The 14150-nt window shown below is 35.6% G+C and overlaps 3 protein-coding genes across 3 annotated transcripts; all 3 read left to right on the top strand.

The window, feature by feature from the left end:
* The first annotated feature begins 9199 nt into the window (after positions 1-9199).
* Positions 9200-9911, top strand: LOC131856587 (uncharacterized). Its single transcript, XM_059208430.1, has 3 exons — positions 9200-9515; positions 9599-9721; positions 9828-9911. Exons 1-3 carry the CDS (start codon positions 9366-9368, stop codon positions 9909-9911), a joined length of 357 nt encoding a protein of 118 aa, XP_059064413.1. The 5' UTR covers positions 9200-9365.
* A 540-nt stretch (positions 9912-10451) lies between these two features.
* LOC131856586 (G-type lectin S-receptor-like serine/threonine-protein kinase SD2-2) lies at positions 10452-13703 on the top strand. Its single transcript, XM_059208429.1, has 8 exons — positions 10452-10550; positions 10636-10781; positions 10880-11131; positions 11285-11427; positions 11532-11603; positions 11690-12072; positions 12169-12373; positions 12471-13703. Exons 1-8 carry the CDS (start codon positions 10452-10454, stop codon positions 12773-12775), a joined length of 1605 nt encoding a protein of 534 aa, XP_059064412.1. The 3' UTR covers positions 12776-13703.
* On the top strand, positions 12878-13703 carry LOC131857135 (cysteine-rich receptor-like protein kinase 8). Its single transcript, XM_059209262.1, has 2 exons — positions 12878-13054; positions 13157-13703. Exons 1-2 carry the CDS (start codon positions 12878-12880, stop codon positions 13508-13510), a joined length of 531 nt encoding a protein of 176 aa, XP_059065245.1. The 3' UTR covers positions 13511-13703.
* Positions 13704-14150: the final 447 nt, after the last annotated feature.

Genomic DNA, 14150 nt, shown 5'->3' with positions numbered 1-14150 from the left:
CACCATTAGCATCCTTCCATCAAGTAGCAATGCCTTATGATATAAGATAGAACAATTTATGGCCAAGTGACCAGTTGATAAGCAATAGTGACATTGAAAATGTAGGCCTCATAATCAATCAATTGAGTCTACGACTGATCTCTAACCATTCGAACCACATCCCTATGGAGATGCTTTGAGATGTCAATATCGATTGAAATGTGAGCAAAAGTAGAATGCGCCATGAAGAAAGTAGAATCATGAACCTTCAAGAAGTGACCAATAGATTTTGTCAATGACCTTGTGACAAGAAATCTCCCAAAATTGGAGGGGAAGATTGGGAAATCTAACCCACACTGAACACACATTGAGTGGTTCAATAAGAGGGTTAAAGGAAGTTGTCCAAGGTTTGGTTGAGAGAGAATGCGCTCCCAAACCCCACAAATTACTCAACACCAGGTTTCTATCTTCAAAAGAATAAGCAATAAAAAAAACCTTAGCACAAGGGAAGAGCTTAATCATACCAAACACTAAGGGCTTCCAAGAATCCAACACCCTACAATGAAGATCTGAAAGAGAAGGCCAAAGTCTAAAGAACCTATACACCAAACTACAACGTTGTAAAAGCCCTCATTTTTCTGCATATTTTGACCACACACCACAATAGGGCAGGTTTTGGCCCAAAGAATAATCGACCACTCTTAGTAGAAATAGGCCTCAAAAGGGGGCACAAACATCTACAACTTTGTCCCTAGTAGAAGCCCCAAGATTAATTTACCATTTTCAACAGAAGGACCATCAAAGACAAATGAACTAGAACCCACCATGCTATCAAGGGGAGAAAAATCCCCCACATGGAACCCAAACCATGTAGCCATAGGTGCATGCACACCAGGCATGAGAAAAGGACCAGTCAAAAGCCTCCCATCAGAAAAAACACCCAGAACATGATGCACAATGACAAGCAATGATGTCATTGTAGGAGTGGGAATAGGGGTCGTTGCAGGAGCAACAGTTGGCCTTAAGGGTTCTTAACTCCCTATCCTTTAAGGAATGAAATAGAAAGTTGAAAGATAACTATTGTTGTATGTTATGGACATGTATAGAAGTTAGTATTTTAAATGATTTTGCAAATTTGTTTAATTTGAAGAAGTATATTATGATTCGGTAATTTTAAATGATTTGGCAAATATGTTTAATTTCAAAAAATATTTGAAAAATTGGCTCGCACTACATACGTTGTTTTGCCTAAGCTTTGCATGGGATACTTACTGCATTTTAGGGGCTTTCCATTCCTAATCTTGGGTCTTGTAGAGCTTATTGTGCCCATGTATGACTATAGTATAACTTTGCAAAAGGTAGAGAGTCACACATCAACAATACCACCCCTAGTCAACAATAGTGCACAATATGCCTTTACACAACATATCAACAAATTTTGTTTTAAACATGCCAATTGCAATGTGGGACTTGGGAGGCAATAATAAAAAAAATAGAGACACAAAGGCAGGTGACATTCAACCTATAGAAACCATTTAAAAATATTACTTGATCAAAGGTGCAATATGTTCATACTAGAACATAATATCACTTAGTTATATCATATGGCATAAGATCTAATACTACTCCGAATGTCTACAAAACATATAGTTATCTCAGCCTATAAATTTTCTTTACTTTATTTATGTCAAGACACTTTTTGATACTGTTTATTAGATATAGCCAGTTCCATGTTGGCTTTTGAGATCATATAACTCCATAAGATTAGTATGTTTTACATTACTTTATTGATTTACAAAGGGTGTTCTCTCCATAGTGTCATCTAATCCAATATTTTCACTTAGGGCATTTTATGGTATGCCTTCTCAAGTAACATCATTGATCTCTTTTCTAGATAAAATGATTTACTAGTCATGGTAACATGAAGCTAGCTTAGGAATGTTTTGAAAAGATAAATTTTAAGATTCAAGTTGTCACATTTCAAAATGTTGACATTTAAAATATAAATAAAACATTCATAAGTCTCATTAGGTAGAGGTTTAGTAAAAATATCTGCAATCTGCTCTTTAGTTTTTACATAAACCAGTTTGACCTATTTTGTTTCAACATTTTCTTTTAGAAAGTTCACTTTGATAGAAACATGTTTAGTCTTAGAATGTAGTACCCGACCGGATTCTTGGATATATCAATTGCTGCAGTGTTATCACAATAGATAGTTATAGGTTCCTTGCAATTCACCTTTATGTCCTTTAACATTTGTTTAAGCCATAATACCTGTGTATAGTTTGTTGCTGCTGCAACATATTCTGATTCTGCTGTTGATAAAGATGTGCAACTCTATTTCTTGCTTAACCAAGAAATTAATCTGCTTCCAAGGAAAAATGCTCCGCCGGTGGTGCTTTTCCTGTCATCTACATCTCCTACCCAATTTGCATCTGTATATGCACACAATTCAAAATTTTCATCTCTAGGATACCATAATCCAAGATTTGTAGTGCCTTGTAAGTACTGAAAAATCCTTTTTACTGTTGATTCATGATTTTCCTTAGGATTACTTTGAAATCTTGAAACAATACATACTGCATTCATAATATCTAGTCTTGTTTGTGTTAAATACAGTAAACCTCCTATCATAGATTTGTACCTGGTTGGATTAACGGTGTTGATTCATCTCTGATTGATAATTTGTCATTTGTAGTCATAGGTGTACTTACCGGTTTAGAGTTTTCCATCCCAAATTTCTTTAGTAGCTCTTTTAAGTACTTTTATTGACTCAAAAATATACCACTGTCAGTTTGAGAGATCTATAATCCTAAAAAGAATTTTACTTCTCCTATCATAGACATTTCAAATTCTTGCTGCATTTTGATAGAAAAATCTTTACATAATCCATCTTCTCCTCCAAAGATTATATCATCAACAAAAACTTCTATAACCAAGATGTCATTATTAGTTACTTTATAGTATAAATTACTGTCTGCATTACCTTTAGAAAAACCAATCTCTAAAAGATATTTATCTAATCTTGCATACTAAGCTCTTGGAGCTTGCTTCAACCCATACAAAGCTTTCTTTAACCTGCAAACCATATCTTTGTCTTATGTTAAAGAAAATCCATCAGGCTGTTCAATGTAAACCTCTTCTTCAAGAATTCCATTCAAGAATGCACATTTAATATCCATCTGATATACCTTATAGTTTTTATGAGCTGCAAAAGCCAAAAATAATCTCACTGCCTCAATTCTAGCTACCGGTGCAAAGGTTTCATTGCAATCAATTCCTTCCTTTTGAGAATATCCCTTACACACTAATCTTGCTTTATTTCTAATTATTTTACCATCTTAATTAAGTTTGTTTCTAAAAACCCATTTGGTTCCAATAACATTTTTATCTTTAGGCTGGGGAACTAATGTCCAAGTGTTATTTTTCTCAATTTGCTCTAATTCTTCTTCCATAGCTTTAATCCAAAATTTATCTTCACATGCTTCATTAATTGATGATGGTTCAATTTGAGAAATAAGACATACCTCTTCATTTGCCAATCTTCCTCTTGTCATAACTCCTCTATATTTATTTCCAATTATCTGATCTTCAAAATGATTCAATCCTACATACCGGGGTGTCTTTGTTTGTTGTTGTTCTTCAATTATTGTGGAATTTTCAGATGATACTGGTGTAATTGGATCTTCATTCTGTGCTGGTGGATTTAGTGTAGATTCATTTGACAGAATCTCTGTTGTCGGTTCATAATCCATATACCTTGAAGTTCCTCTAAATTGTTCATCAATCTTTACATTTGTGCTTTCAACAATTTTCTGTAATCTTTTGTTAAAACATCTATATGCTTTGCTCTTAGATGAATAACCAAGAAATATTCCTTCATCACTTCTAGGATCAAATTTTCCAATATACTCATCTCTCCTAATATAGCATTTGCTTCCAAAAATTTTGAAATATTTAAGAGTAGGAATAATACCAAACCATAGTTCACGAGGGGCCTTACCGGTTTCACCTTTGATGTAGACTTTGTTGAATGTATAGACCGTTGTGCTTACTACCTCTCTCCAATATATATGTGGAAGGTTTGCTTCTGATAACATACTTCTTGCTGCATCCAAGATAGTTCTGTTTTACCTTTCAACAACCCCATTTTGCTGTGGTGTTGGAGGTGCTGATAGCTGTCTTTTGATTCCATTCACTTCACAGAATGCATTGAATTCCTTAGATGTGAATTCACCTCCTTGGTTTGATCTTAAACATTTGATTTTCTTACTGGTTTCATTTTCAACCATTGCTTTGAATAGTTTAAACTTTCCAAGTGCTTCTGATTTTTTGCTGAGAAAAGTAACCCAGCACATTCTAGAATAGTCATCTATGATTAGCATGAAATATCTATCACCTTGCAAGCTTTTAGTTCTAGCTGGACCACATAAATAAGTATGAATTAAATCAAGAGCATTATTTGATTTCTCTGGAATACTTTTAAAACTAGCTCTAACCTGTTTTCCAAATTGACATTCCTTACACACTGTGTTGTGAGGTTTGACAATTTTAGGTAAATCTTTAACTGCCTTAGTAGTACTGATTTTTACCATGCAATCAAAATTTACATGACAGAGTCTCTTGTGCCATAACCAACTTTCATCAATGTGTGCAATCAAACATGTCTTTTCACTATTGTTCAAATGAAAGATATTACCTCTGGTCTGATTACCGGTTGCAATTTCTAAACCAATTCTATTCATAATTTTGCATTTACCATTTTTGAATTGTAACTGAAATCCTTTCTCTACTAATTGACCAACACTCAAAAGATTATGCTTTAAACCTTCAACATAGTAAACATTTTCAGTGTTATGCTTACCATCAAGAGATATTGAACCCTTACCTTTAATTGAACAAGCTTTGTCATCACCAAATCTTACTAGACCTCCATTATATTCTTGAAAGTTCAAGAATTTACTTTTGTCACCAGTCATGTGATGTGAGCATCCTGAGTCAATGATCCACTCATCCTTCACTTCAACTTTTGCTGCCAAGGCCTATTCTATCGATTGCACTGCAGGTGCCGGTTGATCTTCTATTATAGCAACAAAAACCCATCCATTGTCTACCGGATCCTCATCAGAATCATCAGTTACTCCTTCATCAACAACATAACAAAAATTGTCCTTAATCTATATTTCTGATATTCAGGATTAGGTTTGTATGTTCTTCTAGCTTCTTCTCTTAACCTAGCATGTCTGTCAGGGCATCTTGAAGCCATATGACCAATCTTATTGTAGTTGAAACATTTAAAGGGTGCTTTACCTTCATACTTACTTCCAATTGGACCTTTAGGCATTTTTCTTGCAAATAGTGCTTCAAGTTCTTCAAGTTCTTCATTTTCTCTCCTAGTTTCTTCAAGTTCTCTTGCATAAAAGGCTTTCCAATCAGATTTGTTAAATGATGATGCAAATGATGTTGATGCTTTGAAAGCTAGATCTGTTTTTATAGTAGTAGCAGGACTAAATTCTTCAATTTCAAAGGCTAATATTTTTCCAATCAATGTATCCCTAGTTACTGATGTGTTAGGCATTGTTCTAAGTTCATTTATAGCAGTAACCTTCATTTTATATTCCGGTGGAAAACCTCTTAAAACTTTTGAAACAATTTCATCTTCATTTAAGGTTCCTCCACAACATTTAATACCCAAAACAATTTCATTTAATCTTTCCATAAAAGCATAAATTCTTTCATCTTCTTTCATTTTCAGACTTTCATACCTGACCTGGAAGCTTTCAAGTTTTGCAATTTTGACTGTGGAATCTCCTTCATTCAGTGTTTCCAAATGATCCCATATAGCTTTAGTAGTAGATCTATCTGATAGTCCCATGATTTGCTGATCTGATAATGCGCTCAAAAGTGCATCTCTTGCCTTGCAATCATTTTCTTCATCTTTAGTCAGATTTGGAGGATTTGGTTGAGTTGTTGTAGGAGAAGTATGTCCATTATTTGTAACTTCCCAGATATCCTTTCCAATACAGTTCAGATGTGTCTCCATTCTGATCTTCCATATTCCATAGTTAGTTCCATCAAGTTTAGGACTGTCCTTCTTGAAATAGTTGCTAGACATTGGATCTCCTCAAGCTGTTAAGCTTCTGCAAAAGAGGACTTAGCTTTGATACCAATTGTTAGGTCCCAGGGACAACTGAGAGGGGGGGGGGGGTGAATCAGTTGTCTTAAATATTAAACCAAAAATCACTTAAACAAATTACTGCTTAATACCGGTGAAACAGTCTATGATACCGGTGAAACAATTTAACTGATAAATGTAATACCGGTAAAGAATAATGCATGAAACCAAAAGACAAAATCATCCACAACACATAACACCAATATTTGTACATGGAAACCTTGTAAGGGGAAAAACCACGGTGGGAAACCTTACCCATAATCAGATGATACTACTGCAGATAGTAAGTGTACATAAATGGGGTCTGCACATGCAGAAAGGCCAACCGCCTAGAGCTCACTGCTCAAACACAAATGGGAGTCACACTGACTACAATTGGATGGTTAAATCCAATAAGAATGTACTGCTTAAAATAGCATCTTCATATGCTGGATTCAGTACCGGTGTAATGCTGATATGCTTTCACAAAACCCTAGCTTTACCTTCAAATGATGTCTTCGTGTATAGCTCTGCTAAATCTCGCATATACCTTCACACACAATCTTCTTCGCATTTCACATTCGATTTTAAGATCTTATATTTATACCATAACCTAAGACCAATTATAGTAGGTCGGCTCTACAAGATATTACAATAAAATCATTTTACAACTAATACAATATCCAATTGAACATGTCGGCTCAATGCATTTACAACATTAATTAATTATCTCCATAGCATTCCATGCTGATCTAGAAGAGTTAAACCTGCCGGTATAACCCTAGATAACCTGGACCTATTTGTCGGTAAAAGCAAATATGCAAGTATGAATATACCAATGATTAATTCTTCAAAACAAGGTGTCCCCACGATGTCTTTGATATTACCAGGTGTCTTCCATGTCATTCCAAGTGCCGGTGATGATTATATCCTGCCGGTGAACCATATACCAGTAACTGTGCAATAGTTACTTGTCTGCCGGTGAATCCTACTGGATCTCCAGAGTGCTAGTGTTTTAGTAGGTGTTGACATCAATGACAAAACCATACCAAAATACCAACACTATCAACAAAATAATAAGTGGTATGTAGAGTTTCTGGGTACAAAAAAATTCCATTTAAATTTGTACCCTTGATAAGATAATTACATGCTTTAAGAATATAATGTGAAGGGTATAAAAAAAATTGGGTAGTATTTGATTTTATTAACTGCCCTTAAACACTAAAAGAAAGTTGCAATTGCCATGTTTAATAATGGGATGCTATGATAGGTTACAACATGATCAATCTCATTAATGATGCACTTATCTTTAACAATTATTGCATGTTGAATATATTATGGTACATTATCTTGGTCGTCATAGTCTTGAATTCGTAGACCTAACCTAAGATGGAGTGGACAGAGACAACACTCTATGTTTCACATTCCCATACAAATTACCTAAAGGCCCACCACAATATTGGTAATTCAATGGGCACAATTAGACATGTTATATTACTCAAGCAATAGAGGTGTTAAGAGAGGTATGTTTTTGGAAATAACTTTCATGCATAGATTTGTTGAGACTATCTTTGCTATGTCAATAACCATACTCTACATGGAACTTTCTTGGCTTAAATTGTTCCCCTTGTAACTCAAAAAGAATTCTTCTCCTATTTGCTGTCTTGGTTGACATTTTTATAGTAGCATAGCTATGTTTTTTGCTCAATATTCTATGCAATTTGACCCTTATAAAAAAATCCAAATGTTTCAGTCTTTGCGCAAACTGTAAGAGATATTTTCTTTTAGTGGAATTTCGATTCCCAAGTTTAAGTTTTATATTCTCACACCTTTTTGTAGTGTTACAAGAAAGAGTTGCAGTTATTCACAATGAAAAACCCTTCCTCATAGCAACACCCTTTCCACAAACCTTCCATAGCAAACACCCTTTCCACAAAACCTGCCATTTTCTCAAGGCCCATTTTCTAATAATGTTAATGTTTAGCCTAGCTCCATAAAAATTCCCAACAAGAGAAAACTCAAACCTTGAATATAACAAGCGAAATCTAAGGTTTTAAAGAAGGTGCCTTACCATCTCTAGTTAACAATGAAGGAGGAGCCTTTAGAGGGGCTTTGCATACCTTTAACATCTTCAACCCATGGTTTGAAAGAAGCCGACAACTCCCCAATAGAAGGAGGCATCTAAGGAACCAAGTCCTCACCCGGAACAACACACCCTGGCCATATGATTGGTAAACGCCAAACCCACCCTATCACCAACCAAATGTAATCCATCTATAATAGCAAGAGACACTTTCAGTGAAGAGCAAGCAAGTGTGAGAAACCCTCATTTCAATTGTTGCAATGAGCCCTTCTTTATAACAATTATAGAAATCAATAGTTGAACTTTTGGTGCCTCACAAATTTACTTATTAGAATTAAATGAAGCATATGTCGTTCCATGTGACCATCCTAACAATAGATTCCAATTCTATTTAAAAATAATAAATTTTGAAACACTAATGCAATTAAACTACAAAATCTCAATATTATGACAAATCAATTTTAATCATTTTTAATATGACTCTCTATCTAAAATTTATCTAAATATTATATTCAAATTCATTAAATCAAATCATATTTAATTATTTCACTATTAACTTATTTATATAAACTCGAAGTAAGATGAGCATTTACCTATCTCATGAATGGATTAGTTAAAAGGAAACACTAAGGAGATTACCACAACTCAACTTCGATCACGAGATTAACAAGACCTTTTCCTTGGATCTTATCCAAGCTTAATGTGGACTTCGTTGAATATTCCTCTTTCAACTCAGAAAACATTGACTCTTCAATTTTATTTTATTTTAGAAATTGTGGAGCACACGGCAACTTGTTGAAGAGAAATCAATGCGACTTATTCCGTGTGGAATTATTGTGTTCTTTCTTATGGGAAGCTCTGCGAAGATGCAAATGTCTCTGTCCTATACGTCTTTCTGTGTTGCTGCGAAGATGCTGGTTTTACGAAGAACAGGCGGCTAAAAATGCGAGATCAGGCTTTTGTAGAGGTAGTAATTCCTGCAACTCAAAATTCACAGGATCGTTCAAAATGGTAAGCGCTACTTATGTGCCCAGATCTATAAAATGTTATATGCTTGATCATAATATGGTGTGCTATATCTTTGATTTCTTTATATCTTTTTCGTCTAAGATTTCAGCCTGATTGAGCGAACCCGTTAATAGCAACAAAATGAATAACTCCTCAACGAGTACAGCTGCCAATAACCAAAATGAGACTGCTGTTACTCGCAAATCTTCTTCTACGACTGGCCTCTCTGGCTTGTCCCTCAATCTCCTCATACGTTACATCGATAATGTTTTGTCTGCTCTCAATAACCAGGTACAGGACATTTGCATCAATTCTCTGCTTTTAATTTCTGCTGTTTTTTGTGATGGATTTAAAATTTATACGGATGCTTACAGGGATTGGGCTGCAAAATAATTGACAGTGGAATGGAGTTAAGGGATTTAGTGCAGCCTGTTGCCTCAGATTTTTCTAAATTGTTTGATGGCATTTCAGAGGGTGCAAAAATGTTCACGGATCAGGTATTTAGGATCTTGAATATTTTATTTATTTAGAATCTGGAACAGTGTACAGTATTTTCTTTACAATGTTTTTAAATGGCATTATTTTTTTGGCTGTTTGATGTAGAAATTCTTGAAATCCCAGCTTTCGACCGAGGCACATTCAGTGGCGGTAGATGTATTGAACGAGTCGTACACACTAAGAGATTAGTCTCGCTTCGATGAGGACACCTCCAGATTACGTAATGTGAAAGTGAGTGTTAGATAGTCAATGCAGCAGCCTAACGTGGGGAATTTATTCAATATCCTCTTTAAACTCAAACTCTCTTTTGCGAAGAGATTGAAATTTCGGAGCACGAGCAGTTTATTGGAGACGAAAAACCAACGCTTATTTTATGTGGAATTGTTGTGCCCTTTCTTATGGAAAGCCCTGGGAAGATGCAGAAGTCGCTATCCTACGCGTATTCTTTGATGCTACGAAGAAGATGGTTTTACGAAGAACTGCCGGCTGTCAATGCAAGATCAGGCTTTTTAAGAGGTTGCAATTCCTTGTGACTCAAAATTTCGCTTCATAGCATCACTATAACGGCCGGGCAAATTTTGCATCCAGAAATCTTTTCTGTAAGATGCTATTTTGTTTGATCATAACAATTTAATAAGGTGTACTATATTTTTGATTTATTATTTTGCTCCCTTCTTACGTTTTCAGCCTGATTGAGTCTTGAGAGCGCTCGTTAATAGCGCTATCAAGATGAGTGGCAAACCTAGTCCTACAACTGGCCTTTCTAGCCTGCCCCTCGATCTACTTATACGCTACATCGATAACGTTTTGTCGGCTATCATTAACCAGGTATAGCACATTTGTTTCTTTTTTCTCCTTTTACTTTCTGCCATTTCGTTTGTAACGGATTTATACTTTATACGGATGTTTACAGGACTTGGGCTGCAAAATAATTGACAGTGGAACAGAGCTAAGGGATTTAGTACAACCTGTTGCCTCAGACTTTTCTAAATTGTTTGATGGCATTTCAGATGCTGCAAAAATGTTCTCGGATCAGGTAATTCGGATCTTAATATATTTGTTTGTCTAGAATCAAGAACAGTGTACAGTGATTTCCTTTCAATGTTTTAAATGGCAGTGTTTTTGGTTGTTTGATGTAGAAATTCTTGAAATCCCAGCTTTCTAGTTGCAGTGGGGCTTTTGGCGATAGCTAATGTTTTAGAAAGATTCGACAATATTTCTGCAAATGACAGAGAATGCATAGACCTTCTTAAAGCTATGCTTAAGCTGGGTAAATACTTGAAACAGATGAAAGATATCAGTGCTGATTTGCACAAAGAGACTTTAGAATGTATAAGCGAAGCTGTCAAATTGATAGTTTCTGGTGCGATTTTGTGTTGTTCCTTTATCACATCGAATAAACTATCCAAGTAAGTAGTTTGTTTCCGTACATTCTTCCTGCTCGGAAGTTACAGAGCTATGCTCTGTTTCATTAACTTGATTAATCGTAGATTCTTTATACACTAAATAAAAAGAAAGAAATTTTTTTATGCTTTAATGACATTTGTCCGGGAACTCCAAAGGTTCCTGTTGACTAGGAAGATCCGCGATGAACTTGTCTATGTTCGGGGGAAAGTAGATTCTATGAAAGCGGATCTGATGCTTCAAATGCAAGTTCTGACCATTACGACATTTACCTCCTATCATCGGCAAAATAATGTTACAGGTTTCAATTTTCTTAGAAATTTCTTTCTTCTCAATTTAGAAGCCTTTATAAATAATTGAATATTGATTACCAATACAACCGAGTTGTTGATTTGGCGTAACTAGGTGGGAAAGAGGATAATAATTTTCTTGGAATAACAGACCAAGACCACTCCGAGCAATCCAAAGACACGAACAGTAAGATACTAATACTAATTCAATTACCAAACTTTGTCAATTCGATTCAATTGTATGACTCAGAAGTTTTGAATTTATCTAATCAGGTGAGATTGAGGAGAGTTGTGAAACAGAGCTCGAAGGATCAGAGTCAGACACGGTTTCTTCTGAGGGACAACATAATTGTAGTGTGGTAAATGAGCCCGAACTACTCAAAAGACCGCTAAGTAGCTCTCTCGGGCTGGGTAGATTTCTTAAAAAGAAGATTCCAAAAATATTTGGACTCCAAAAACCTTCAATTGAGTTCAAATGCGACGAATTGAAGCGGGCAACAAAATGGTTTACAAAGGATTCCAACAATATAGAATCAATAATGTTGGTGAAGGAGATCCAAACATTTCCAATTGAGTTCAAAAGCGACGAATTGAAGAGGGCAACAAAAGGGTTTACGAAACTAATAGGCGAAGGTGGTTTTGGGAGAGTTTATTATGTAAGTTCCTTTTGAAATCAAACTGTAAATTATAGTCTAGAAAGTACTACGATGAGTTAATAATTTGTAAATATATTTTCTCCTGCTCTTTGAAAGGGAATTCTGTCTGATGGAAAACGAGTTGCAATAAAGAAGTTGAGCATAGAAAGTCCTCAAGGCAAAAGAGAGTGGATGAACGAGCTGACTCATCTATCAAAGCTATGCCATCGAAACATAATAGAGTTGGTGGGTTACTGCTCTGAAGAAGATAGGATGTTAGTCTACGATTACCTCCCACGAAACCTGTCAAGCGTGATTATTGGTGAGCAGCCAGTGCAGTTCTTTTACTTTGTCTATTTTGATCTCTTTGGTGGGTTTACCTCATACATTTAAATAGTTGTAACCATCATCATATGCAGGAGAAAATGAGATGATTATGGACTGGCCAACAAGACTCAAGATTATATTGGACATAATAAGGGGACTCGCATATCTTCACGAGGGTGCAGATGCGTGTATAGTGCACAGAGACGTTAAACCCAGTAACATTCTTCTGGATGAAAATTTCAATGCCAAGATTTCTGATTTTGGTTTAGCTCGAGTAATGAGATCGGATCACGTCCAATATGTCAACATGGAGGTTTATGAAAATGGCTTGTTGTTTCTAAAGGATGCAACTAATTTTATTAGCCATGAAACAACCCGTACTTCTGGAACACTGTAAAATCGCCTTATCCTTAAACCCTTCATAATTATGAAAATGATTAATCTATGCAGTTGGCAAATTTTAGGGGAAGAGTACTGTTTTCATGTTGGGAGCTGATTAATGTATTTTCTTTTCCTTGTTGGTCTCTACAGGGGTTATATGGCTCCTGAGTATGCTATTCATGGTCATCTAAGTACGAAATCAGACGTTTACAGCTTTGGAATCACGCTGTTAGAAATCGCCTCTGGCAGAAAAATTTTTGATATCACAGTCGATGGCCGGATGCTCATCCAGCATGTAAGAATAATACTTGCATATATCGTTACTATAACCGTTATTTGTAGGGGGTTTAGCAAACTAATATCACAATTTAATTTCTTGTTTGGTGTGTGAACGCAGGCGTGGAGGTTATATGAAAAGGATTGGCTTCATGAGCTAATCGACCCTCGATTGCTCAGCACCGACGGTTTAATTTATTCAAGCAGCGTGTCAAGAACAGTTAAGATAGGTCTTTGCTGCATTCATAATGACTACGCAAGACGCCCATCGGTGTCACGAGTGTTAGCAATGCTTTTATCAGAAGAAGAGATTCCAAATCTCAACCGAGAAGATGAACCCTTTTCAGATTTACGTTACATGATAGGTGAGAGTATTCACACAGATATGCTGAGTGGTGAGTCTGTGGATTCGAGTTACGTGAGAGGTGAGAGTTTTCACACAGATATGCTGAACGAGGAGAGTTGTGAATATTGAAGAGCCAGACACAGAAAACGTTACTCGCATCTTTTAAGAAATTTAGGTTACGTTTTCATTTCAATTTAAATTTCAATAAATTTATTCTTCTACAATTCAGTCTTCTCGAAGTTATAGAAGAATGTAAGAAAGACCAACATCTATTTTGCGTGTAACAATCAAAGTTTAATTAAATTTATAAACAATTTAATTTAATTTTTCGTATTGGATAATTGTGAGCAATATATTTCTAAAATCAAATGAATTTATCGTATTAGATAACTGTGAGAAATATACTTCTAAAATTAGAATTCAAAGCTGTAAATTTCCGGTTCTAACATATTTGAGAGCAAATTATTTCTGCGCCACGTGTCTCTGCCACAGCAGGCAGATGAGAAACGAGAAACTCATGCAACTTACCCAACTCTACAAAGTGAGAGACAAAAAAAAAGAAAACATAACATCTGTTGAGAAAATATTGGCAGTTTGGGTTAGTTCTATGCCCGACGACTTCTCACTACTGAACGTCTTTACGACCACACGTCTTCCGCACTCACAGGACAAGTGCTTTTAACATTTTCTTGTATGCGGTAAAGGAGCAACACAAGATTGCACCACTAACAATCAAAGGCGCTGAAATTTCTTTTTGAGTGTACAATCA

This window comes from Cryptomeria japonica, chromosome 7, assembly GCF_030272615.1.
Source record: "Cryptomeria japonica chromosome 7, Sugi_1.0, whole genome shotgun sequence".
NCBI classification, from domain to species: Eukaryota; Viridiplantae; Streptophyta; class Pinopsida; order Cupressales; family Cupressaceae; genus Cryptomeria; species Cryptomeria japonica.
Note: the sequence above shows the minus strand (reverse complement) of the source record. Positions and strands in the feature narration are given on the sequence as shown.